At 35.3% G+C, this 25,796-nt stretch overlaps 2 protein-coding genes across 2 annotated transcripts in view; one reads left to right on the top strand and one right to left on the bottom strand.

The window, feature by feature from the left end:
* The window catches only part of PHTF1 (putative homeodomain transcription factor 1), a 28,069-nt gene extending 12,435 nt beyond the window's left edge, over positions 1–15,634 (top strand). The window contains exons 8-20 of the mRNA XM_015819935.1: positions 606–740; positions 1,474–1,615; positions 2,867–3,052; positions 4,970–5,047; positions 6,062–6,280; positions 8,642–8,770; positions 9,224–9,496; positions 9,811–9,942; positions 10,069–10,155; positions 11,897–12,052; positions 13,106–13,201; positions 13,332–13,457; positions 14,272–15,634. Of these exons, the coding sequence (XP_015675421.1) occupies positions 606–740; positions 1,474–1,615; positions 2,867–3,052; positions 4,970–5,047; positions 6,062–6,280; positions 8,642–8,770; positions 9,224–9,496; positions 9,811–9,942; positions 10,069–10,155; positions 11,897–12,052; positions 13,106–13,201; positions 13,332–13,457; positions 14,272–14,292 (1,780 nt within the window). The 3' untranslated portion in view covers positions 14,293–15,634. The remainder of the gene's footprint in view (positions 1–605; positions 741–1,473; positions 1,616–2,866; positions 3,053–4,969; positions 5,048–6,061; positions 6,281–8,641; positions 8,771–9,223; positions 9,497–9,810; positions 9,943–10,068; positions 10,156–11,896; positions 12,053–13,105; positions 13,202–13,331; positions 13,458–14,271) is intronic.
* Positions 15,635–21,658: 6,024 nt separating this feature from the next.
* Positions 21,659–25,796, bottom strand: part of MAGI3 (membrane associated guanylate kinase, WW and PDZ domain containing 3) — a 97,112-nt gene continuing 92,974 nt past the window's right edge. The window contains exons 20-21 of the mRNA XM_015819938.1: positions 22,982–23,120; positions 21,659–21,765 (exon numbers count right to left, since the gene is read on the bottom strand). Coding sequence (XP_015675424.1) covers positions 21,716–21,765; positions 22,982–23,120 — 189 coding nt within the window. The 3' untranslated portion in view covers positions 21,659–21,715. The remainder of the gene's footprint in view (positions 21,766–22,981; positions 23,121–25,796) is intronic.

Here is a 25,796-nt window from a genome sequence, read left to right as displayed (position 1 = left end):
TAGAAAATTAAAGGTGATATTAGCCACAGTTAACTATATAGTTTAAACCCTCCTCATTTCATGCATGGAGGAAGTTTTAACATACTTTGTTGCTAACATTTTTGAGATAATATACAGATGGGGTAGAGAAAGTGAAGTCTAGTATAAAATACCAGAATCATCAATTCAGTCTAGAACCAAGTGAAAAACTGGGATGTCTCATTTTCATTATTACATGCATAAATATGTATTTATTTATTTCTCACTTTATAAACCTCCCATTTCCCTCATAGAGCAACTCTGGGCTTATAGATTCTTTCTTTGTACTCTTATTAACGGGCATATGCACATATTTATTTTATTTATTAATTAAATTTCTATGCCACCTATCTTCTCTACAAGGTGTTTCTGGGCATTATAGACACTTAATTCCTTTATGTGGTATTTCAGCATCCTAAATCCTACGGCAATCTCAAAAGACATATCTCTGTGAATATGTATTTTATTCATAATTGGCATCTGGTAATATTTATATTCTCTGGTACAGATATGTTAAAAATTCTGCAGGTTTGAAGAGGGAGAGATTTATTATCAAACTCAAATTTATGCTATTTTTTTTAATCTAGAAAAATGCGCAAATTTGCAGGAGGTGACGTCTATACTTCCTCTGAGAAAATAGGCAGAAGCGAGGAGCCATTGGAGTCCTCATCCAGGATCAGCAGCTTGTTTGATTCAGTATTGCGCCGAAGGAGCAGGGAAGGGTACGGTTGGTAATATTAGTTCGTTTAGAAGATACGACTGAAATTTTAACTGGCTTTTAACTCTAATTCTGATATTGCTCCAAGATTACATCATGTAATTTATTATGGCCAGTTATGTGCATTTCTGAAAAGGGCCTGTCAAATTGTCTTTCTACAACTGCTGGATTCTCATCTTTCTTCAGTCCTACCTCATTTATATTTTTATACCACATTCCATGAGGCAACTCAGATAGCTTAAAAGTTTTCCCTCCCCACTTTTATAAATTACAGCAGTCCGATGTAGATTCTATTAAGACATGAATGACTCAAAACTCATCAGAGCCTTCATATTTAAGGAGGAATTTAAATTATTATTGCCTTGTTCCTAGTCCAGCATCCAATAGTGTGTGTGTAACTTTGATTTGCCAATGAAGTGCCTGATATTGCCTTGCTTTACATAAAAGTATTATCAGGAAGAATGGGAGAAATGTTATTCCTTTATTTTCTCTCAGCACATTCTGTGTCAGATAGATGGGAAACTTCACATTTTTAATAATTTAAGTTTTGATAGATTTTAAAATAATTAAGCAGAAATTTCATCTTCTGTATAATGAGGATTGGATTTGAAACTTGCAGTTTGATTTTCACAATTCTGCAAGTTTAATTTGAGGAGATCATGGAAAATTCTGTGTCTTCTCAACTATGTCTTGATTTTAAAAGTGTGAATAAGGAAGATATGCATTTCCTTCCATAGGGTGAAAAGGGGGAAACGGGTAGTCGATAAAGGGTCTGAAACAGAGCATAGCAGTGGTATAAAACGCAGGATTTCCAGATCTGAACACAGTTTTCAACGTTCGAAGGATTCTGAAATGCAGTCAAATTTAGATAGAAAACAGGTAAAGTTTGAACTTGATGTGTTTGCTTGATGCAAATGTCAAATTTCCTCAATATGAACAATAGCACATAGATTAAATCTTATCCACTCATCTGAATTTTGAAAAATATGGAAAACCTCTCCAAAACATTTTTATCATTATACAGATAATATTATTATCGTTTAATTATAGAAAATAAAATATAATACAATTACATAATATAATTTCTGGACATAGTTATATTATTGCCTGATTGTCATAAAGTAAACAGTATTTTTTCTGTTTTAAACTTAAAATTAACTTCTTCCAACAATGCAGCTTGGATCGAAATGATGATTGTTATCAGTTTTTAAAATACAGGAACTTAGTTGGGATTCAGGAAGGAGAATAAAACATCTATAATTTTTATTTCAACTTTCCTTCAAGGAAATAAGCTTGGCATACTGCACATGGATCCTCTTCATTTTATCCTCATAGCAGTTATAGGAGTTAAGCTAGGCTGAAAGGAATGATATGAGTTTCACAGATAAAAAAATTCAAAACCCAATCTACTAGATCATAGTTTAATATTACTTGTCAGTCATAATAGTGAAGATATACAGGTAGTCCTCAAATTATGACCGCAGTTGAGCCCAAAATTTATGTTGCTAAGTGAGAAATTTGTTAAGTGAGTTTTGCCCAATTTTACGACTTTTCTTGTCACAGTTGTTAATTGAATCACTGCAGCTGATAAGTTAGTAACACGATTGTTAAGTAAATCTGGTTACTTCATTGACTTTGCTTGTCAGAAGGTCGCAAAAGGTGATCACTTGACCCAGGGACACTGCAACCATCATAAATGTGAGTCAGTTCACATGACCCTGGGGATGCTGCCACAGTCATAAGTGTGAAAAATGGTCATAAGTTACTTTTTTCAGTGCTGTTGTAACTTCGAAAGGTCACTAAGCAAACTGTTGTAAGTCGAGGACTACCTCTAATGGAATTCCCTGCAGGAAAACAGATGGTCCATAGCTATGGAGTTGTCCTACATTAAGTAAACTGGAGTGTTTGTGGAGGAGATTTCAATCATGTCATTAGATTAATCATTTCTACACTGTGCAGCCATGTAATGTGTAACATTATTACAGTATACATTTGTCTGTGTTAATGTATATTTTGTTTGTACTGCTATAGAATAAATTGTTACTGATTACTTCCTCTGGTATAAATAGGTTGCATGAATGTGAAACTGTCTCATCCACTTGATGTTAATCCTGATTAATGTTCTTTTAGACTATTTCTAGACAGTCAGGCATTTCTGATGAATTGTCAAGCGAGGAGGAAACAGATAATGCTGGTCAGGTAGTTTTGCTGCGCAGAAGCGTAGAAGGTGGCCCTAGTATAACTGTAACTGAAGATCAGGGCAAAAAGTCTTCTCTTATTTCTCCATCTGCCTCAACAAATCAGTCAGTGTCACAGGTAAGTGTTGTCAAAAACTGTTATCCCACTTAACTTAGGCAACAAATGCATTTCACTTTTATCAAATTAAGAAAGAGATGAAGCCAGCCTTCAACTGCTGTGTGCTCCATTTGTGTTGGGAAAGCAACTCCTAGAATTACTAGCTAATGCACCCATATCTGCAGGACACCAGAAAAAAAGTATAATAATTATTAACCCTAACCTTAACCCTGAACTAGTAGATTATAATGTTCACAATTTATACTCCTTGGTATTTATTTAGGGATCTCTGGAAGCAAACTAAAAAAATATTGTTCAGTGTCTCTATATTCTGTTTTCTAGATGGATAAAAATAAATATAATAGTGCTGACATTAAACAAATGATATAAGATTAGATATTTAGCACTTCTACCCATTTAGAGTCCATTTTTAAAGCAAAACCAATTGCTGTTGGGCAGAGAAGGTTTGGCAGACAGGGCCATTTGGTAGTACTACAAAATATCATTGGAATTATATTTTAACTGGTTTCTATTCCTGCCTTGGACAGGAATAAGAATTTCAGCTGAATTCAGGATGAGGTCATGGGCCCGAATAGTTCAATTTTGTTTGTAAAAGTCAGAAAAATGGCCTGGAAGGCAAGAACCCTTCTTCTGCTATCATTTGTCAGTCACGCTGTCTGTGATTCAGGATATGGTAAACATCCATAAAAAATGATGGTCATTGATAACCTCATCCCCCATGAACCCCTCTCCCTATTTAAAACTATCCAAATAGGCCAATATTACCACAACTGCCAGCATTGAATTCCAGTTTAACTATGCACTATGTGAAGAAGAATAGTGTTTATTGTTCTTGATATTTATTTATCACAATTAATATAACATTGTGATACAGGGAGAAAATCATATTCATAGCATGGGTTATATAACATTCAGTTCTTGGTTGGGATTCTGAGTATCCCTTAGGATTAGATCCAGTGTTTTATGTCTCCCTCTTGGCTTGATAACTAACAGTTCCAAAGCACAATAATTTAATGTAGTCTGTTTTATTAGCTGAGTATTGCTGAACCATCCATTTTTAGTTAGGAATGTAAATGGTTTCTTCTTACTAACTGCCACTCTCCCATCCTCACTAGGAAGTTCCTGGAGCTTATATATGTATGTATGTATGTATGTATGTATGTATGTATGTATGTATGTATGTATGTATGTACTTAAATAGTTTAATCCTTGGATTTTATATGTATAGAATCTCTGGTTATTGCCCTTTTACTCACTGAAAGATTCTGATGCTAAGTCACTTGCAAGAAAAGATCTCTCCCATCATATTCCTCCAGTCAGCAGTATAGAAAGTTGAAAAACAAGGAAGAGTGAAGGTCTTCTAAGAGTGGATTCTCTTCACAGATATAACTGGAGAACCCAGTTATTTGAATAATATGTACACATATATTGTCCTCACTTACCTATCATAATTGGGACTGTCAACCCAGTCACTAAGCGTTGTGGTGACTGAATGAAAAATCACATGACTGCAGTGGACTTATGTCATTTCTACTTTTGTCATTAAGCAAATCACCACAGTTGTTAAGCAAGACATTACATTGTAATTTCAGTTTTATGTTCTCCATTAATTCTGTTTGGTGAAAGCTGATTGTGAAGTTTGCAAAGGGTGATCACATGATCATGGGATACTGTGATAACTATAAATGTGAGGATTGGTTGCAAAGCTGTTTTTTTTTTAACCATCATGACTTTGAACAGTCACTAAACACGGCAGTTGGTAAGCCAGGACTACTTATGGACACATATATATTTGTCTTTTGAATAAGTACAATATAATATAATATTGTATTTTTAATACAGTATATAACATCTTTTTTGCTTTGAAGATTTTCTACATTTTAGTTCTTCACTCATTCTTTTTGTGATCTGAGGCAGGTCAAGGAGGTTGTGAAATCTATGCAAGATTCGGACAGCTTAGTGGAATCAGAACTTGAACTAACAATTCCTCAAGAGGTATTCAGAATTAAAAATTACAATTTGTCCTTTGTGAAGATCCTGAATGTAACTGATCCTTTTTTCATTATTTTGATTTAAGATTCTTCTCAGCATCATCTGAGAGTGGAGCTGGAATGACATAGGCAATGAGCCATGTTTTAATCATGTTTGGGGGAATAGATAATAGTGACTCACATTTAATGATAATCCTGATAGCTGTGTTATTCAGTGTGTTAAATCAAAACCAATTAGCACATTATAGTTTCACATAAGGACAGGGTATTTGAGATCTCTGAAGTCCTTGGGAATTGTGCCCTTGAAATTGAAACAACAGGCAATCAGATTACATTGGCAAAAAAATTTCTCATATAGTCTGAAAGAACTCTCTTTCATTTCTCAGCTGTTGTGGAGTGAACTAAATACTGATATTACTCTGTAGAACATTCTTGGTTTAATACAAGTGGTAGAGCAGGACATAAACTCATTTGCAAAACAACATTTCTATGTTTCAGAATTAATCCCTACATAGAAATATGTTCCATGTTTTTGTTTCTATGTTTTATTAATATTTCAGTATTTTTAGTATAGTTCAATAATCCATTATAGCACTTATTGGATTTGACATCAGGAAGTAGGTATATCTATTCTATCATACCAATAATAGTGTTATGTTCTTGATTAGTAACTTAGAGCTTACTCTAATTTTTCTGCAGCACTGATGAATTGGAATATTTGACACTAATATTTTGTGGTATTTAGAAAGATAAAGATAAATCTGTGTCAGACAGTTTTCATGATAAAGGAGGTTACTGGGATTGTGTTGGTACCTTTCCATGGGATTGGGCTTTTTAAAAATTATTTATTATCATTCTGATTTAATATAGCCACCCATTTCAGTTGCCTGCACCATTGTAACTTAAATGAATTAAAAGATTGACATGAGTATCTTATTAATATCTTATAAAAAAAATCAGTGATTGGTTTTAATTGAATTAGGATTGCAATAATTATTTTCTGAACATTTCCTCATAGGAGTCCAAAGCCCAGTATAGTAGTGAATCTCAAAGCGGTAGTATTTCTCATAGAGATTCGGAGAGTACTCGTCATGACTCTGAGACAGAAGATATGTTATGGGACGATTTGCTTCATGGACCTGAATACCGATCCTCTTTCACCAGTGACAGTGAGGAAGCAAAAGGAAAAGACAGAAAAGCAAGCAAACGAGATCTGAAGGATGATGTTTTCCAGCAGGTCTGTAGAATGCAAAGCGTTCCTCCTTGTGATGGTAGCTTAAACAAATAAAACATTGGGAGATAGTACCAGAAATTCCTCTTCATGTTCTCTGGCAACAAGCTGTGATACTAGTTTTTTATGGATTTTTGTCCAATTGTATAAGTTCATGGTGCCATTTTATTTGGATAAATAAAATGGATTTTTTCAGTAGAGATGGTTTACCATGTAGCAAGAATTAAAAAAAAGTTTAATTTAGACATACTGTAACTTACTGTGTTACCACAGGAATATGGAATTAAAGCAAAAGTTTTCAGATCTTGATTGCTCATTGATGAAATGCAAGATTCTACATGTATGGGGATAAGGTGATTTGGTGACTTCTTAAAGAAGCTATGTCTTTTCCTGGGCTTATATGGTGGAAATCAGGGAATCCAGGAAAATATCAGATTGTTACAGGATATTATTAGGTACTGGGTGCCTGCCCTCACCTAATCTAAATCAGCTTTTCCTATTTGAATCTGAAACTATGGTGGTAGTCTTTCTCAGATAGCAGCATTAACTCAAGGGCACTGAAAAAAGTATTCTTGATTTGATGATGCACCTATTAATTTCTTTACTAAGTGCCTTCAACCAAAAGGCAGGTGTGATTATAGCCATTTATTACAGATAGAAAACATTTAATGTCTCCCTCTCTCTTGTCATATCCCTGGAAAGAGAAGATGGGTTATCTTGAAGCACTTTAGTCCCAACAGTTCTTGCCACTTACAGAGTGCACAGCCCAAACCTCACCACAAGCTTTCACACACAAACATTAAAAATACATTCAAATATTCAAAGACACAGAGACTTCCTCCCCTGCTACTTCCACCAGCAGGAAGAGGGCTCCCCTCATTCACCCCCACCAATACATCCCTTGATTTTCACCCAGAGAAAAAAAAATCAGACCATTTACCATGATACTCAATACAGGGGGAAAAACTCCATAGAAGCCTATTATTCTACTGTAGAGCCCTCCCCCATCTGCCCACTGCCCACACTTTCTAAGCCCCAGCATCCCATAGGAAAAAAAAATAGAGCAGCTAATACGGAAAAGCATCCCAAAATGTTAGAGGCTATGAGGGTCTGGAGTGGGAACAACTGGCTTCGGTTGAACTCTGGTAAGACTTAATGACCCTGGGTTTGGTTCCAAGACTGTGCATCTTTGGTGCTGGATGGGATGGCACTGCTCAGGACAGACCCAGTGTGCAATTTTGGGGTCCACTTAGGCTCATGATTCCTGCTCAAAAAGCAAGTGGCAGTCACCATTAGGAGTTTGCATAGCTTTGTCTTATGTGTCAGTTGCACTTGTTCCTGGATCAGCAGGCCCTGCTTACAGTCACTCATGCCTAGTCACCTCCAGCTTTGCATGGGGCTGCCCTTGTAGAGTATCCAGAAGCCTCACCTGGTACAAATGTAGGCAGTTATGTGTGCTCCTAGAACAATGTATGTTACACATTTGTTCTGCAATTTGGCTGCCAGTTTGCTTCTGAGTCTAATTAAAGATGTTGGTTTTAACCTTTAAAGCTCTTCATGTCATAGGACCTCTCTCTGGTTACATCAACCCATCCCATTAGATTTGGCATAGACGACATGTTGTAATGTTCCTGGTGGGTCCCAGGAAATAGGCTTTCTCTGCTACGATGCCCACTTAGGGAACATTCTTTTCCCTGAAATTAGATTAGCGCCATCCCTTTTGACATTCCAGAAGTTCCTTAAGACCTGGTTATGTTATCAGGCCTGGGGCTCCCAGAAAACTGGAAACATGCTTCATTGACTTCATTGCTGAGGTAGCTGTTCTTATCCTCTCTTTGCCTAAGGTTGTGTATTTGTTTTGATAATATTTTTAATGTGGATTATTATATTTATGTGTTGGTTGTTTTAGATATGTGTTGTTTTATTGGATTATTGTGGGCCACCCAGAATCAAGTTTTGTGAGATAGACCTCTATAACCATTTGATAAATCAATCAATCAATCAATCAATCAATAAACTGACTATAAGGAGTTCACGATTAAAAAAAATACTGGGGAAAAGCCCCTGGATGCCCTGTTACCTGGAATATAGTGACATCAGAGAACATATGTTAATGGTTCTTATTCTTGTAATTATCAAATATTTCAAGTTTCTGTTACAGACAACGGAAGATTAAAATGCTCAGTGAGGATAAAAGTTAGACTAACATTCATGCTTGCTCAGATAGGAGCCATCTTTTGACCTGTATGAAGTTAATGGTAAAATGTTTGCTCAGTAGCATTAAATGAGGTGTTTTGAAGCCATTTTCCCCCATATTAGACAAGACTTTACAGAATATGGCATCAATATGTATTTTTTTCCCCTCAGAATCACTTGTTCTGGCTGCAGAATACAAGTCCTGCTTCTACCAAAGTGAGTGCGCTCATCTGGGAGGGGAATGAGTGCAAGAAAGTAGACATGTCTGTTCTGGAGATCAGTGGAATCATCATGAGCAGGGTAAGGATTATGTCCATTCAGTATATTCTTATAGAAAAACTGGCAGCTCTATTCTGTGCAGCTTGTTCTGTATCCACAAGCAAAATATGTATTTATTTGTTTGTTTGTTTGTTTGTTTGTTTTACATATTTCTGAGCTGCGCATCTTCCTCAGAGAGGGGCTCTGGGTGGTTAATACAAGAATGTGTGATTTTGGAGGAATACAGTAGATATTTTAAGTTGGAAGTTCAGTGGGTTGCCTTTTTCCAAAATGATAGAAAATTGTTTTTTATGTGATTGCAAATTTACATGTATGCCATTTTGCAATCTCATCTTCACTGAGTTGAATCTAATGTTGAATTTCCATTCTTATGTAATGCTGCATTTTTAGATGCAGCACACTAATTCATAATGCAATGGTTTGTATGTCTCAATGTACAGTCTGCAGTGCTGATATTGGTTTCCCCACCTTTAGGTCAATGCCTTTCACCAAGGATCTGGTTACCAATGGCTGGGCAATATTGTTACCATTGGTTTAGCTTTCCTTCCCTTCCTCTATCGACTCTTCCATTCAAAGACTTTTGAGCAATTGTGGTCCTTGACTGCAAAAGAAGTTTTGCATATCTTTTGTGGGGGTCCTCCATTCCCCCCTATAATCGTCCTTGCAATGATCATCTTTCTGGAGCGCCTTTGCCTCACCTGGATGTTTTTCTTCATGATGTGTGTTGCTGAGAGGACTTACAAGCAGGTTAGTTTTAGTTGTCAAAAAAATAAAAGAACCACATAACTGCTAATGAAAGCACTGCTCTCTGTCACTGTCCCTTGCTTTTGCCACATGGTTGTGTCAGGTGGCAAAATTAATATATTGTCATTATATTGCATGTTTCTCTATGACAAACAAGTATCAGTTCCCCTTCTTATAATGTCATTTCTGTTTTAGAGAAATATGTATCATTAAAATGTTCTGCAAAGCTTTTGAAAGGTAGCAGTCAGAAAAGATCTGCCTATAATTTTCAAATGATAATGCATGTAATTTGCTCTGACTGACACTTTTCTTTGCAGCGTTTTCTGGTTGCTAAACTTTTTAGCCACATTACCTCTGCTCGGAAAGCAAGAAAATATGAAATCCCACATTTCAGACTCAAGAAAGTAGAAAACATTAAAATCTGGTTATCACTTCGTTCCTACTTAAAGGTAAGTGATATAGAAGCACTGAAATCTCAGCCTTAAACAAAAGATTCAGATTGTGGAGAGGATTTGGGTTTTTGCTCTTTATATGTAATTCTGCATTATTTTAATTTTGTATATTTGTTTTGCCAGAGGCGAGGCCCTCAACGATCTGTTGATGTAGTTGTATCCTCCATATTCTTACTGGCTCTTTCAATTGCTTTCATATGCTGTGCACAGGTAAGATCTCTGGGTTTATTTATTGACTGTTTTACTAGAGCTTTCAGATCCTTTGCATTTTCGGCTATCAGGTTAGTGTCATCAACATAGTGGAGGATATTGATGTTTCTTCCAATTTTAAGACCATGTTCATCCCCCAATTCAGTTTATTTATTCAATTTCTATAGCCACCCATCTCAGCCAATGACTCTGAGTGGCTTACAATTCAAAAAATATATTACAATTAAGAAACTCAAAGCTTTTTAAAACAGTAAAAAAATAAGAACATCCTAAATAAATATACATACCAGCTGAGATATTTGGCTAGTTAGCAGTACAATCAGGAAATAGGGCCTTAACATATACATCACCCCATGGCAGGAAAAAATGTAAGGATAGTATCTGGATAGTACTTGGATGGCAGACCATCATAATGACCGGGGCTCATTAATCTGAGCTAGAAAATCAGACAAACATTCTAGATGCAATGAAAAGTCCTCCCAAAAGTTCTGTCCCCCAAGTGCATAGACATAAACATTAAGTTAAAGTTGAAGAAAGTTTAAAAACCTCCAAAGTTTCTTAACCATATTCAGCATGTATTGATTGTTTCATGTAGCATTACCCAGAAGAAGTCATTTAACCAATAAATAGCAGTTGTGAAAACCTATACTCTGCAATTATAGCCATTTATCTTTTTGATAGTAGAAGGCATGAAACTCACTTGATTTGCACACTGAAGTTAAAGTGGACAGTGAGTGGCAGAGGACTCTTTTTTTAATTTTGTGATTGGACAATATTACTCATCTTTATTCAAAACTGAGGAAGATTCCACTTGCCTGGTCTGTTTCTCTGCCCTTGTGTTGTAATAAATGCATTGTGTGCTAAGAAGCATATTGATTTGTTTATCAGCTTGTATGCCATTTTAAACCTTGGGGAACTCTAGACATCTTAGATACTGGAGCAATGCACAATATATATTTTTTGCCAAGCTTTTGAATATTTCAGGAATTTGAGGGTAAAGGTTCGTTCTCTGAGCTTTTGGGTTGGTTTCCAAATGTTTCGTTACCAGGCTAGGTAACATCTTCAGCAGCATTTAGAGGATGTCTGTGTCATGCTTTTCTATTTATAAGGGCTTCAGGTGTGGGTGTGTCAAGTGAAGGTCTTGTGATGAGTCATTAGAGAGAGGCTTGTGATGGGTCTTGAGATGGGGAGGTTACATCAGGTCAGCGTCATTGGGAGGTGAACTGCTGGGGAGAGGGGCTTGTGTGGGTTGATTGGGGTTGGGGCTGACTTCGGCTGGCTGTGCGATTGATTGGATTCTATGGGCTTCGTAGGCTGGTTGTAAATAAATTTCAGGAATTCATTGTACTGTAGCCTCATAATTTTGATCTGGAAACCTGTGGATTAGAATATAAATGTGTGAATTTTGTATTAGAAAGTTGGAAAATGAAGAGCTCACATCTGCAATTAGGTATCCATAGCTAGAGAAATTTGGATATGGACAGTTACAACAGGAAAGATAAAGTTCAGTAAATGAAAGGAAAAAAATCATTCTGCAAGTACATCCCCCTTTTTCCCTGCAGTTTGAACTAACCTGGCTTTAAGAGCATGTGCTGAAGTAACTTGTAGTCCTCTTAGGTCTTCTGGACACAGGGTGTTCTTACTGTGCAGGATGCAGTGTTAAATTATTAACCAAGCTCTGTTCTAGAACAAAGTTAACTTACAGTCTGTGTGCTGATTGTTGTTGTGCTACTTTTCATAGGTTTTAAAAGGTCACAAGACATTCTTGAGTGCTGCTTACAATTGGGAGTTCCTAATCTGGGAAACTGCCCTGCTCTTATTCTTGTTGCGTTTGGCATCCCTCGGCTCTGACACCAACAAGAAATACAGTAATATTTCAATTCTGCTTACTGAACAGGTACTTTTGGATTCTTTGATTATTTCTTTGACATTATGACAGATCGATAAAGTAATATCTAAAAATAATAATATAGCAAGGTAAATACAAATTTTCAGTTGTTAACTTGCTGTTTATTTTGTTAAATATCCAGAGGCTGTCTTCTGGTGGTAGCAGATTCCTGAACTGTTCATAAAATATTAGTTACCCAACACGTAAGCTTTAGTTTGTCAGTCTTGAAGAAAAGCATGTTTTAAAACCAAGCACTGCAGGACAAAAATCAAGGTGTGGATACTTTTTGTGGAGGCCTTTTGTTTAGTGCAGGGGTCCTCAACCTTGGCCACTTTAAGACTTGTGGACTTCAACTCCCAGAACTGGCTGAGGAATTCTGGGAATTGAAGTCCACAAGTCTTAAAGTGGCCAAGGTTGAGGACCCTGGTTTAGTGTATCAGTTATAACACCAAGATAAAAGGTTGAGGGTGGGTGGGCTGTAACAAATTTCAGTATCTTCATTTTCAAAAATACCTGTAGAAGCTAAAGCCTGGGCACCGTTTGATGAAAATTGAAGACCAAAATTATTTTATTTAATGAAAAGGTCTTTTAGCAACCTGTATCTCTTTTCCTTCGGTTTGCCTGTAGGATAAGTCTTATGAAACAAATTTCCATAGGATTATTTTTTTTTTAAATTATTGTTTATTAAAAGCTGCATACTTATGTAATTTTTTTTGCTGTTGGTTAGGTTCTTAAAGTATATTTCAACTAAAGCACATATTTACGTTTTATTTGGAAAATCTGTTTTTTAGAACCTGTCATCACCTCCTTTCATACAGGGGAAAAGTAGCCATTGCCTTCTCCCCTTTCCAATTACAGTATATATTTCATGATCATACTGTTATCAAGGCAGATAGTTTGACTTTGTATATGAGTATATACAGTATTTGAGTGTTCTAGATTTTTTAAAAAGCACATTACACCATATTTCAGCTGATGTTTTTACTGGTTATGAAAAGTGATTTGTGTTAATGTTTATGCTAGCTGTGTAGGGAATATAATATTTAAATAACTTTCCTGCAGATAAATTTGTACTTAAAGATGGAAAAGAAACCCAACAAGAAAGAGCAGCTCACACTAGTAAATAACGTCCTTAAACTCTCCACCAAACTCTTGAAGGTAAGAATAAAGTAAAAATTTGCACTTCTTTGCCTGTATTCTTCTGCTATATTTTTTAAAAGATGTTCAATAATCTTTTTATTGTATAAAAGCAATGCTGCTGCATTATAATTCTGTTTCATAACCGCAGGAGTTAGATACACCGTTTAGACTATATGGATTGACAGTGAATCCCTTGATCTATAATATTACACGAGTGGTGATCCTGTCGGCCGTCTCTGGAGTCATAAGTGATTTGCTGGGCTTCAATATCAGAGTAAGTGTTGCCAAGTACCTGTTGAGGATAGCTCAGCTGTCTGTTTCTCTAGTGTTGTTTACATAATGGCTATATTTTGTCTGCTCAAACATAACCAAAACAGTGTAATTGTGAAAATAAAACAATTTATATTCCTGCTTCAGACCCATGTAATTTTCAAAGAGTGGTAACTTTTAGTTCTTAGGTATTTGGGGGGCACATTTGGAAACTGTGAAACAACTGTAAGCACAACCCAAAAGAGTATTGTATGGTTAATTACAAAAGACAAGCATCGTATCAAAGAATCTCAATAAATTTTGGATATGCATCTATAGGCAAACTAACTGTGTACATGATTGTTCTTTGCAAGAAAATATCTACGGTACACTTAGAAGTCTTCAAGGATGCTCTTGGGTCAGTAGGAATCCATGGTAGAAATCCAATTTTTAGGACTTCAATTATTCTTAAAAATACAGTTTAGTCTAGTGGTAAAGACCCCATGCTAGAAAGTAGGAGACCCGTGAGTGCTAGTCCCACCTCAGGCATGAAAGCCAGTTGGGCTACCTTGGGCCATTCTCTCTCAACCGAACCAACTCAGAGTTTGTTGTTGGGAAAACAGAAGGAAGGAGGATTAGGTATGCATGTTGCCTTGAATAATTTACAAAAAAATAAAAATGGGATAAAAATAAATAAATGAGGTAGAGTTACAAAACTACTTGTTTGGAAATTGTTCTGTACAGATGCAGCTTATATATGGACTTTGCTTTCACATGAGTTTAAAATTTATTTTCTGATTTTAATGTTAACTTTGTTCTCTCTCTCTCTCTCTCTTTAGTTATGGAAAATCAAACCGTGAGAGAGAAGATGCTGCAACCCATGTTTTGGGCAGAAATATTCTCTGATGTGCTACACAGGCTTGACAAGGCCATTGAAGGTGCTTTTTCCTCACTTCAATACAAATGCCATATTTTCCATACATTTTCTTAAGAATTTAGAATTAATTTTTCATTGAGGTCATAGCTTGAAGAGATGGTTAAATAAATCTTAATAAATAACAATTCTAATGTGTTCATCTTAGTTGGTTAAACCAGCTGCTCCTATGGAGCAAAGCAATATGAAATGAGATGTCTTGCAACAAGGTTTATTAAATGAATAAAAAAAATAAGCCAGCATTATTCTGCTCTGAAACTGCCTGTTAAACCCATCTGTGACTAAGATGAATATAGCTATTTGGTACCTAATAATTTAATATGGTGTTTGTTTCTGTCAAGCTCACCTATTTTCTGTAAGTTGCAGTTGACCTACTTTTTACATTTCAAAATGCCTCTGGTAGAAAGCCTTTTCTTGAATGGCAGTTGGTCCTGCTTGTTTTGCTGTACTGGGAGAGGAGAATGAAATTTATTCCAACAAAATATGAATACCCTCTTCAGGCATTTTACAGTTCAGCCTTCCATTGCTCAGTAACACATAATAGCAATAACAGAAGATGGCTAAGAGTAGATTTGCCATATATTTAAGAATGCTATTAGAGTTCTCCAATTAGTGATCTGAATTAGCAGTCTATCCATGAAAAAAATAAAAATGTTGGTATGGTATCTATGTTTTATGCAAAGCAATTGGAAACTCGTATAATATTGTTAAATGTTACCAGTTAGCACCACAAAAACTGGGTTGGTTCTGAAGAAATTTTTACTGTAAACTTTTGTTTAAAAGAAGGTTTACATACCTTCCCCAACTGGGTAATTGTTAGAACTATGGATATATAACATTTTCTTATATATATATTCAGTTTTCCATCTCTGCAAATCAATTTATACATACATGTTTTTTCTATCTGTGTTATGTTTCTAAGTTCACAGAATAAAGTATTACTGGACCTGTAAAAGGAACTACCAAAGTTTGGCTGCTATTATTAGCATTTATGCAATAGTTTTTTTCTTTCAAACAATTCACTTATTTTTTTTCTGGAGGGAACACGCCTTTAGAACATTCTATGTTATATATAAAGCTATTATTGGCATTCTTGTAAGGTGCTGAAGGAATCTGTATGATAGTATTTGAAATTAAATGTTAGTAACAAAGACAAATAAAACAGAAGTCAAGAGAGAAGTCAGTGATGGTTTGCTGTGGGTTTTTTCCAGTGAAAAGGATATGCTTGTAAGTATTTATTGCTAGCAGTAGATTCATGCAGAGATGTCTGCCAAAGCAGCATTGCATCAAAAGCTCCACCCCTTTTGTACATGCATGTGATGTCACAAAGATCATAGAATGGCAAACTGTTCTTGCTAAAAGACAAATAACTTTTTGAAGGTCTCAAATCACAATAAGGATGATGTAAAAACCAAAAATACAAATTCATTCTTTTATTTGTGTCAATCTTATCAAGCTCCCAATGTACTTCCAGTTCATGTGATCTAGAATCAAAGTGTTTTAATTTTTTTCTCCCAAAAAAATCATACAATCCATATTTTTCTATTAACAGAGCAATTTCCCTCATCTCCCAGTACACTCTTTACAGCTGTCTCCAAATTATTCCTCCATTTACCCATACTGTGGCCTATCCCTGCTACTTTTTCCCAAATGCCATTCCCAAGTCTTCCCAAGGCAGTTGCAGAGGGGAGTCTCAGAAACTCTTCTAAATTAACTGCTGTCTGTAACCTTAAATTATAAGAGTATCTCCAGGTTCAGAGGGGCCTTTCTGCAAAATGATAAATAGCTGGAGAGCCATGTTCATTTGGAAGTGTCTGAAATTACTCCAGAACTAAAGATACCAGCAGAATACTCAATTAAAAGCTTGGAAAAGAGTCCATTTGTGCAATGGAAACTATACATTGTCTAATGGAATTCTAATTTACAGAGCAACAGGAGAAAAGTTTTCATTAAGAGGGGTAACAAAGAATCAAAGTTATTAATCAGATGTTCTTTTTAATGTATCTATATAAAAAATAATGAGTGATTTACAGATCTTTCTAATCAGAATCTGAGAAGTGAATATATAAAGGTGCTGTACAAAATAAACATTTATATCCAATACAACCATATTTTCTGAACATTCCAAGGCCACATTGCTAAATCATTATTATCAAGTTAAATACAGATACAAAGTTTCTGGAAAAAAGGGCTCACATCAAACAGAAGACAACAAAATAGGTCACATCATTAAATGGATAAACAGTATCTGAATAGTGGGAAAATAAAGTTATTTCAATTTTATTATTTTGATATTTCTGCAGTTTTCATTTAATATTATTTTGTGACAAAATATATAGAACCTTTTTGAAGGTTGCTTCATGATATTTGTCAAGTTAATTTACATAGTTTAACTCAGATATTTAATATTTTCACAGTAATATTCTATATTTGCATATACTTCCTACAGTAACTTTTGAGTTTGTAAATGATAAGAGCACACAATAACACATTAAAAAGCTGTATCAGATGACTTTTTTTTTCAAAAAAGTTGATGTCTTCTACAACTGATTTGTCTTAGTACTTCTTTCCAATAGAAATACTCAGATGTCCAAGTCTAAGGAATAGAGTTTTTAATTCAACTGCATCTGAACTGCAGTTTGAGCTATTATACAAACTATTTTCAAGAAATGGGAATCAACAAACAGTAATGTTATTGAAGAGAATGTTATTGAAGAAGTCTAAAGCTCTATCATATATACCTAAGTAAAATGAGTCTTAGAAATTTTGTCCAGAGCTATTACATATGGATTTTGCACATTGGTAAACTCACATTCTATCATGGTTTATGTGAATGTCATATCTGGTCGTCATATGATGAATAATAGGTAGCCTTCAAGCTATTTTGCTTTCCTGTGGGTCAAAATAGCTTCAATGACTTTAATCTACTGAATCTGTGTTTGCTTTAGGCCTAAACCTTTTCATTAGTCATTCTCATAGTCACTAACAGTTCTTTCTGGAAAGTCCATAGCTTTTTAATAGTTGACTGGCATGCTGATGTATCATCTTTTATTGGTCTGAATGTTTCTGATAAATTGGGCTAATAGGATTGGCACAAGAGGAAAATCATCTGCAAGCAACGCTAGCACTTCCAAAGTGGCAGGCTATATCCTCTTTGGAAACAGTTTGAAATCATGGGGGGGGGGGGATGTAGTTTCACAGAAGTTTTAATCCCTCTCAAAAATCACAGCCCATTTTCAGATTATATGAAATTGCCAAACCCCTAGAGTCACGCATTCATCTATTTCTATTACATCTAGAGCATTCAAAACAAATAAATCAGAGACCGAAGAGAACTGTATATCAGCCATCTGAATCTGAATGCAAAGCAAAAGTTTTCTGAAAACAACATCTCTAAATTCCTCAGCTGCTACGGTGCAAGAAATAGGATGCTTACACTTTTTCTGTTTAAAATAGTGAAATAAGAACACATATTTCACTACTACAAAGGGGAGACTATCAGTATCAGAAGTTGGAGGCAATATCAAACAGGTGTGCACAATATACATGTCTGCTGCTAGTGTGAGGACTATGATACTGATATTTTGTTTAGGCTTCCCCAAAGTATGAAGAAAAGCAAACTTGCCAAACCAATATAGAACAATGACTATAGACATCACTGTAAATAGTTGTTCTAAAATGGCATGTACACAAATAGTAATTTATGATAACTACAAAACTAAAGATAGAGGACAAAAAGGGCTTGAAGAAAGGAGAGAGGAAAAAATAACTTCACAAGAAAAATGAATGTGTATTCTGATAAAAGAAAAATTAATAAAAAAATGGCTCATCTGAATAACATGAGGAACTTGGGAGAGCAATAAAGACTTTAAACATCTTAAATATATACCCACATGTGCACACACTCAAATACAAAGTAATTATTTAAGTTATCGACTGTTAAGATCTGTAAGAATGTATTTTTATCTTTCTTAACTGACCACTGCCTTTCACTCAAATCCATTCAAAGGAAACCAAGTTCATTGTTAGAATGATTTTAAAAAATTAGAAGAGTTCATTGTTCTAGAGGTTGCCACTCCAATGACCTATACGCCTGAAGAACTAATGTGCTTTACCCATAACATTCCTCCCGTTATGATAATCATGCACAAGCAAATGAGAAATTTCATAGAGACATTTTAAATTTGGAGGTACTTTTATATACAAACTTGGAAGCCAGTGTAATAGGCTTCTGTTAATAGGCACAAGGACAATACTTAAGAATTTTACTTTGGTGGGTAAGTTCTGATTTATTTTGCTTGTTGGGATTTAAGATTTTAAAATGTTTGAGCAAGGCAACAAATGTTCAAGTATTTAGCCAGCATTAACCCAAAAAACAACCAACAGTAGGTGGAAATTCATTTGAATAGCAGACAGAAATCTAAGAAACATTTAATTGCACATTTAATTTCTAATGTTAACGTGTTATAACAAGTATCAGGAAATAATTTGATTATGCTCCTGAAATGTTTGCTCTCATAATCTCATTTCATCAAATGTGATTTCCAAACTGCCCAATTCTAAGATTTAATTTGTATCACAGATAAAATATTAAAATCACTATAGAATAAAATAGTAAGCTGTCACATATTTATTGATAAAGGGCTACTATCCTTTTTACAGTTATTTTGCAGATTGAGAAGTTTGGGAAAGAAAGAAAAGACTTGTAAAAAAGGCAACTGAGTGTATGTTAACTTTCTGACTCCCCAGAGTCAAGAAAATCACACCCACCCTGCCTTTCCTTTAGCTGTGAGAACTTAGAAGTATTCCTTATGTAAACATGCAGCATGCCTGAGTAAACACCCATTTTAAAGAAAACCCTTTTCTGTGGCAGTGGAAAATGCAGGAAAAGATTCAATGGGCTACAGTAGATAACTTGGCACAAGAACAAGTAGTGAGTTATGATCCACTAATAGGCATTAAATAATGTTCATTAACATACAATACTATCAGAAAATCTTAGCAGTGCAACATCAGGAGCAGCAGGACACCATCTTCAAAGGAGACAAAAGACAACAGCTTTTGAAGAGTTTCTCATAAGCAATCCAAAAAGGTCCTTCATGCAGCCTAATAAAAGATCAAATCAAATGTACTTTCCATTCTGTCAATCACAGTGTCTAAAAAAAATATGAGTTTTCTGGGGAAAAGTTTATGACTACATTTAAAAACCTGATTAAAATATGTTCTTAAAAAAGTTGGTCATTCAAACCCGTTTGTTAGTCAGACCCATTGCTTTTGTGACTTGACTTGTACTTGGTACTTTCCAAGGTCCAGGAACTATTGTTTTCTTTACCGGAGAACTCTCAGATTTGGAGATTCCATCGTCTTTGGTTTTATCAGATAGCTCCAAGTTATCTGTAAATTTGTTCAGGAAAAGAGGCTCATCAGCTTCAAGTCTAGAGTTTTTATCCACAGAAATTAGTGAATCATCAGGAAGACCTGACTTCTGAAATTGCTTAGAACTTTTCATATTCTCATCTTCCAAGATTTTCTTTCCAGGCTGATTAGTCTTAGAAAGTGAGAGAAACTGCTCTCCTACCTTGGCATACTGTATCTCTGAAGGACATTTTGAGTTCTTTGTAGATAAATTTGGCTTTGTTATTTCGTTTGTGACTCCTAATTTTACCTTTTCAGTTTTTAGCAGCCTACTAGAACTTATATCATTAGCAGCTGTTTTGTTTTGAAAGTCTAGCTTAAGTTTTTCTCTGCTTCTTTCTCTCTTTGGATATTTTTGGGGACTGACAGACTGATCTCTTTTCTCCTTGGCCAAGATTTTCTCTATATCAGCATTCTCAAAGATTCCCAGATTACCACTTTCATTTCTTTTTGGACTCTGTAAGTGGTCTAAGCAATTCTCAGCTAGATGTTTAGTTTCACTTTTCTTAGATGTATTGAATGGAAGTTGATTAGGAGCTCTGGAAGGACTATTGCTCAACTTCTGGGGACTAGCTGATCGGCTTTTACTGGCTGCATTGCCCGATGCTAATTGTGCAGTACTGTGCATCATTTTATTATCCGGAATGAAACTGTGGTCCCAGTTGTTCACTTGCCTTTGTGGACAAACTGTTTTCTTTATCTCCAAATGGTTTTCCATTAAAGTGCTTTTCTTTTCAGGCACAGTATTCTTCAGTTTTTCTAGTTTCTCAGACATCTGACATTTCATTAGAGCTTCTGATTCTGGCAAATAAGATGCTTCAGATGTGAAAGCAGAATGTGATGATGAGGGAAGTGACGTCTGTTCACCATGTGTTACACTTGAGGATACTGGATTAAAATTACCCAGACCACCTACATCAAAATAAAAAATAATGCATAAGAGCAAAACAGTAAAAAGGTATTATCTATATCTAAAACCCTTCCAATTGTAATGATTGAAATACGCAAAAACAACTTATACTATAAAAACCAATATATTTAAGTATGTTATGAGAAAATTTAATTTCCAATGTATAATATAATGTATAATAAAACATATTATGGTAACCTATAATACAGGATAAGTATTCCTTCTAGAAACCTGGTTTCTATGTCTCAATTCTTTCTCCTGCAACAGAAAATCTCTGAAACTACATACACTTTCTTTTAGTCAATTTCAGTTATACTTTTTCTGTATGACAATTAAAACACTATTTTTTTTCTCTTGCAGATAGTTTTATTCTCAGAATATCTATTTTGTTCTTCTTATCTATTAACTCAGTTTTAATTTATTTACCACTGATTTCCATTTTGTAGCACTGTGGATTACAGATCTTTTATTCTAAGAACTGCAATCATGTAGGGCCAATCAAATCCCAAATATAACCAATAGGGCACAAATCCTGACTAAATTAAACAGCTTGGCTATGTAAAGGATGACCACTAGATACTTAGTTCTCTTCTTCATCAATTTTTCATGTTGAGGGAGGGGAGAAATTGCCTCTCATTTATGTACCAGAGTTAAAATTTCATTTTCAGGTTTTCAAAAAATAAGACTGTCAAAAAGGAGACAAAATATAACAATGATGCCGAAGTATGTAGGAACTTTAATCAAAGATACATCAACAATATGTGTGTGCTAGGATGGAAAAAGTGATTGTTATAGCAAGTGGCCTGTGTCATTTCTAGTCCTTGGATAATGTACTAATATGTGGAATTGAGGGTTTCTAAAATTGATTCCTCTATATTACTTGTGGCCTACACTTATCACAACTCATGTCAAATGTAAACTAGCTGAGTGAAAAACTATTATTCAAAACAAATAAAAAGTGGCTAATCACAATACATGCTGATTTACCAAGTTTAAGGAAAGACCAAAGAAAGCCCTGAAAGCTTTAATGCTGCTCAGTTTTCACGTAGGAACACAAGCTGGAAGGAGCCAAACCTGAGGGAGGAAGAGAAAAAGCCCAGGACTATATACCAAAAATCACAGCAAAGAGTAAAAGAAATATATAATTTACAAGCAGAGTGTAAGAATATGAAAGAGATTATCTCAGCTGACTTGGATATTTCCAAATTCAGTATCCCATCAAAAGATTTTAGGATAGCCTACCACAATTCAGGCTTTCTACATCCATTGGACACTACAAGTCCTTGAATTCCCTACCAGTATCGGTATATTGATTAAGAATTTTCACTAGAGATGGTGTCTCTATCTCCAACGCACCTGGAAGACACCAGGTTAACAAAAATCTGATTTGGAGAAATCTTAAGATTAGTATAGGGTGGTTTTGCTCTTTTTAATATATACATTTAAAAAGTCTAATTGGTCAAATAAAGCATACAAAGCAGGGAAAAGAGAGAAGAGACAGTCCATTAGCTTTTTATCTGGTGTAATAAGCAGAGAGAAGACACAATAGAATGTGTTTTCTAGCTATATGTATATGCTTTCCTGCATCAGCAATGGGGAAGCTATCTGACACATAACCTGTATGTTGAGAAGCTCATATTATCCTTTTCCTTAAAATACCAGGTATCTAACACAGCTTTGAATGCTTTTAAAGTGGAAAGATGTAAGCCACTCAGAGTCATTTTGATATAAGATGGGTAGCAAATAAATTCATTAAATAAATAAATTTTAAATGAAGATTTAAAATCAAAGTTCACCTCCTACATATACTTCTGGAATTGAGATAAACTTTTAAGCCCCTTGCTAAGTGAAGTGGGATAGATGGCTTCTGACAGGAGGGCATCTTCAGTGGCAGTATTCCAATTATTGCATCCTTTCCTCAAGTAGCATCTTTATCCCTGTACTATGGTCTTGTAGGCACCCTTACTTTCCTGTGCTCTTACATTCTTATTGTGATCTATACTCATTCAAGATATTTCTGAAATATTCATCAAGCTGGGTGCTGCAATAAATTTACACTGCACAATTTTAATTTTTATTATTGTTGAATTATTTTAGCTGTCAGTGTAAGCTCTCTGGAAAACAGTAGCTACAAGGGGAATTCCAACTTGTAAGTAAATATTTAAATAGGACATTTATAATTTTCTAGAGTCTGAACATCTAGTTATTCAAAATTATCAATAAATACATCTGTACTGTGCTGAATATATCAGCTGTAGCTCATACATTCAATAGTGGGTTCCCACCGTACCATGGTCTGGTATTAATCCAGTCCCTGGTCGCAAAAGGAGAAGAACTTTATTTCCTCCAGACTGAATCAATTCAATGGCTCGAGTATGGGTAATTCCTTGTGTTGGTTCACCATTGATTTCAACAATCTGGTCACCAACCTGAGGAGAAAAGTACCTTCATTAAGTTGTAAAACGTATTTTCCTTGTTAGCATTTGTTTATACTTAAAAATTCTACATTATGTTATATTTAATTGAAACCCAGTTAATAATATTGACATTATCACAAATTTAGAGTAATCCACAACAATACTTATTTTTAATAAAACCTTGATCCCCAGCAAGGACCACTCAGTTACTCTCCAGTTAATTCAAAAAGATTCAAGCTTTATGAATTGTCATAAGGCTACTGAAAGGCGAGAATAGAATAGAATAGAACAGAACAGAACAGAATAGAGCTGGAAGGGACCTTGGAGGTATTCTAGTCCAGCCCCCTGCTCAACCAGGAGAACCTATACCATCTAAGACAAATGACTGTCTAGCATCTTGTTAAAAATCTCCAGTGATGGAGCGCCCACGATTTCTGAAGGCAAGCTGTTCCACTGATTAATTGTCCTCACTGTCAGGAAGTTTCTCCTTAATTCCAGGTCGCTTCTCTCTTTGATTAGTTTCCAACCATTGTTTCTTGTCCTACCCTCTGGTGCTTTAGTGAATAACATGACCCCCTCTTCTTTGTGGCAGCCCCTCAAATACTGGAATACTGCTATCATGTCTCCCCTATTTCTTCTTTTCTTTAGACTAGCTAAACCCAAGTCCTGCCGCCGTTTTTCAAATGTTTTAGTCTCCCGGCCTTTGATCATCTTAGTTGCTCTTCTCTGAACTTTTTCCAAACTCTCAATATCTTTTTTGTAGTATGGTGACCAAAATTAGCTGCAGTATTCCAGGTGTGATCTTACTAGGATTTTATAAAGTGGTACTAATACCTCACGGGATCTTGATTCTATGTCTCTCTTTATACAACCCAGGATTGTATTAGCTTTTTTGGCTGCTGCTGCACATTGTCAAGTGATCGTCCATTGGACTCCGAGGTCCCTCTCACAGTTATTGTTTTTGAGTCAGGTTTCACCTAATCTGTACTTGTACCTTTGATTTTTCCTGCCTAAATGTAAAACTTTGCTTTTCTCCACATTGAAACTCATTTTGTTGGATAGGGCCCATTGTTCAAGTTTGTCAAGATCTTTTTGGATCCTGAGTTGTCTTCTGGGGTGTTGGCTACTCCTGCCAGTTTAGTGTCATCTGCAAATTTGATGAGTTCCCCTTCAATTCCCTCATCTAAGTCATTTATGAAGATATTGAAGAGTGCTGGGCCTAAGACGGAACCTTGTGGTACCCCTCTACTTACTTCTCTCTATGTGGATGTAGGCTATATAGAGTTGAAGTCCACGAGTCATAAAAGAGCCAAGGTTGACTACCCCTGCTATATAGGCTAGCTATGACCTAGTTTATGAGGTTGGAGATTACTTAGAGATTGTATAAATGGCAATCTATATACTTACAAAAACTAATGTGAAAGCCTGGGTAACATTCCAGATGGCTAGAATAAATACATAATAGAAGGAAATATGCACACTTTTTCCCATTTATTATGGTAATCAGAGAATTTGGGAAGTATTCGGAAAAGATGGGATTCTAGAAAGAGAAAAAAAACTTTGGAAAGCAGCAGTGGGGAGATGATTGTATCCAACTGAAATATGAATTAGTGGGGTCTAAAAGGGTAGTTAAATCTCAGCTCCTGATACTTATTCTCAGGCTCTATTTTCTCTCTGTAAAACATTATCCACTATGTGTGAAACAAGAATTAAATGTTAAAATGTGAAACTAAGCTTCTACTGCTCAGCTCTACAGCTCAGCGGAGAAAAAGTGAAAAATCAGACTTGCAGTACTTCTAACTATTGAGTTTACAAACTTGAAAAGTAATCCTCAGTCTGGGAACTATCACATTAAATACTATTTATTTTCCTATCAGTAATTTCTATTTCTTTAGCTAAGGATGCTTAAGTGATTGCAAACTTAACATGAAGGTTCTGATGCTGATATGCTCTTACAAAACAAGAAAAAGAACATGTTAGCACTCATGTTTGATGTATTATGGTTCTTGTCTATACAGTGGTTTCAACTGCTTTGAAACTCATCAAATTTGATAATCAACGCATTTTGATAACAAAAATTTTGTATCAAACTAGAATTTGTCACTGTCAACTGCCTTATGCCTCACTACATTATTCCTTATGGGAAAAACCTGTTTGATACTCATGGCTTTTGGTACTCATCGTACCTCTTGGAACTAATTAACAATGAATACTGAAGTACCACTGCACTATGTCTGATCATTATATGAACCCCAAAAAATGTGAATACCACATGGGCCAAGAAAATACGAACCACATTCCTAAGAAAGATGACTAACCAATTATTTGCAATGGCATTAGCAGATCTAAGATCTGTACACAGGAGCATCTAGTTTAGCTACTGCAATGAATTCTACGAGAAAGAAAAGAGTTTCCAGAAAACAGGATTTCTGCTTAATGCACTACTTTTGTTCCAATGTGGGGGTACCCTCGATTAAGCATGTACACTCTTAAATACTCTTATTATATGGACTGAACATAAGAGATCTGGACAAAACTCCAATGTAATCCTTGAATTTGGTTACTGCCACACTTTTCCTTCCATATTAGAGCAGATGTTTTAAAATGGTGACTATGTTCCAGTGAATTTGCATAATTTGCATTTTGTTAGATAGTATCTTTTCACAAAAAATATAATTGAATTTTCAT

Source organism: Protobothrops mucrosquamatus, unplaced genomic scaffold (assembly GCF_001527695.2).
Source record: "Protobothrops mucrosquamatus isolate PMUCROS unplaced genomic scaffold, P.Mucros_1.0 scaffold1021, whole genome shotgun sequence".
In the NCBI taxonomy this organism is placed as follows: domain Eukaryota; kingdom Metazoa; phylum Chordata; class Lepidosauria; order Squamata; family Viperidae; genus Protobothrops; species Protobothrops mucrosquamatus.
This window is presented reverse-complemented; position numbering and strand designations above follow the sequence as displayed.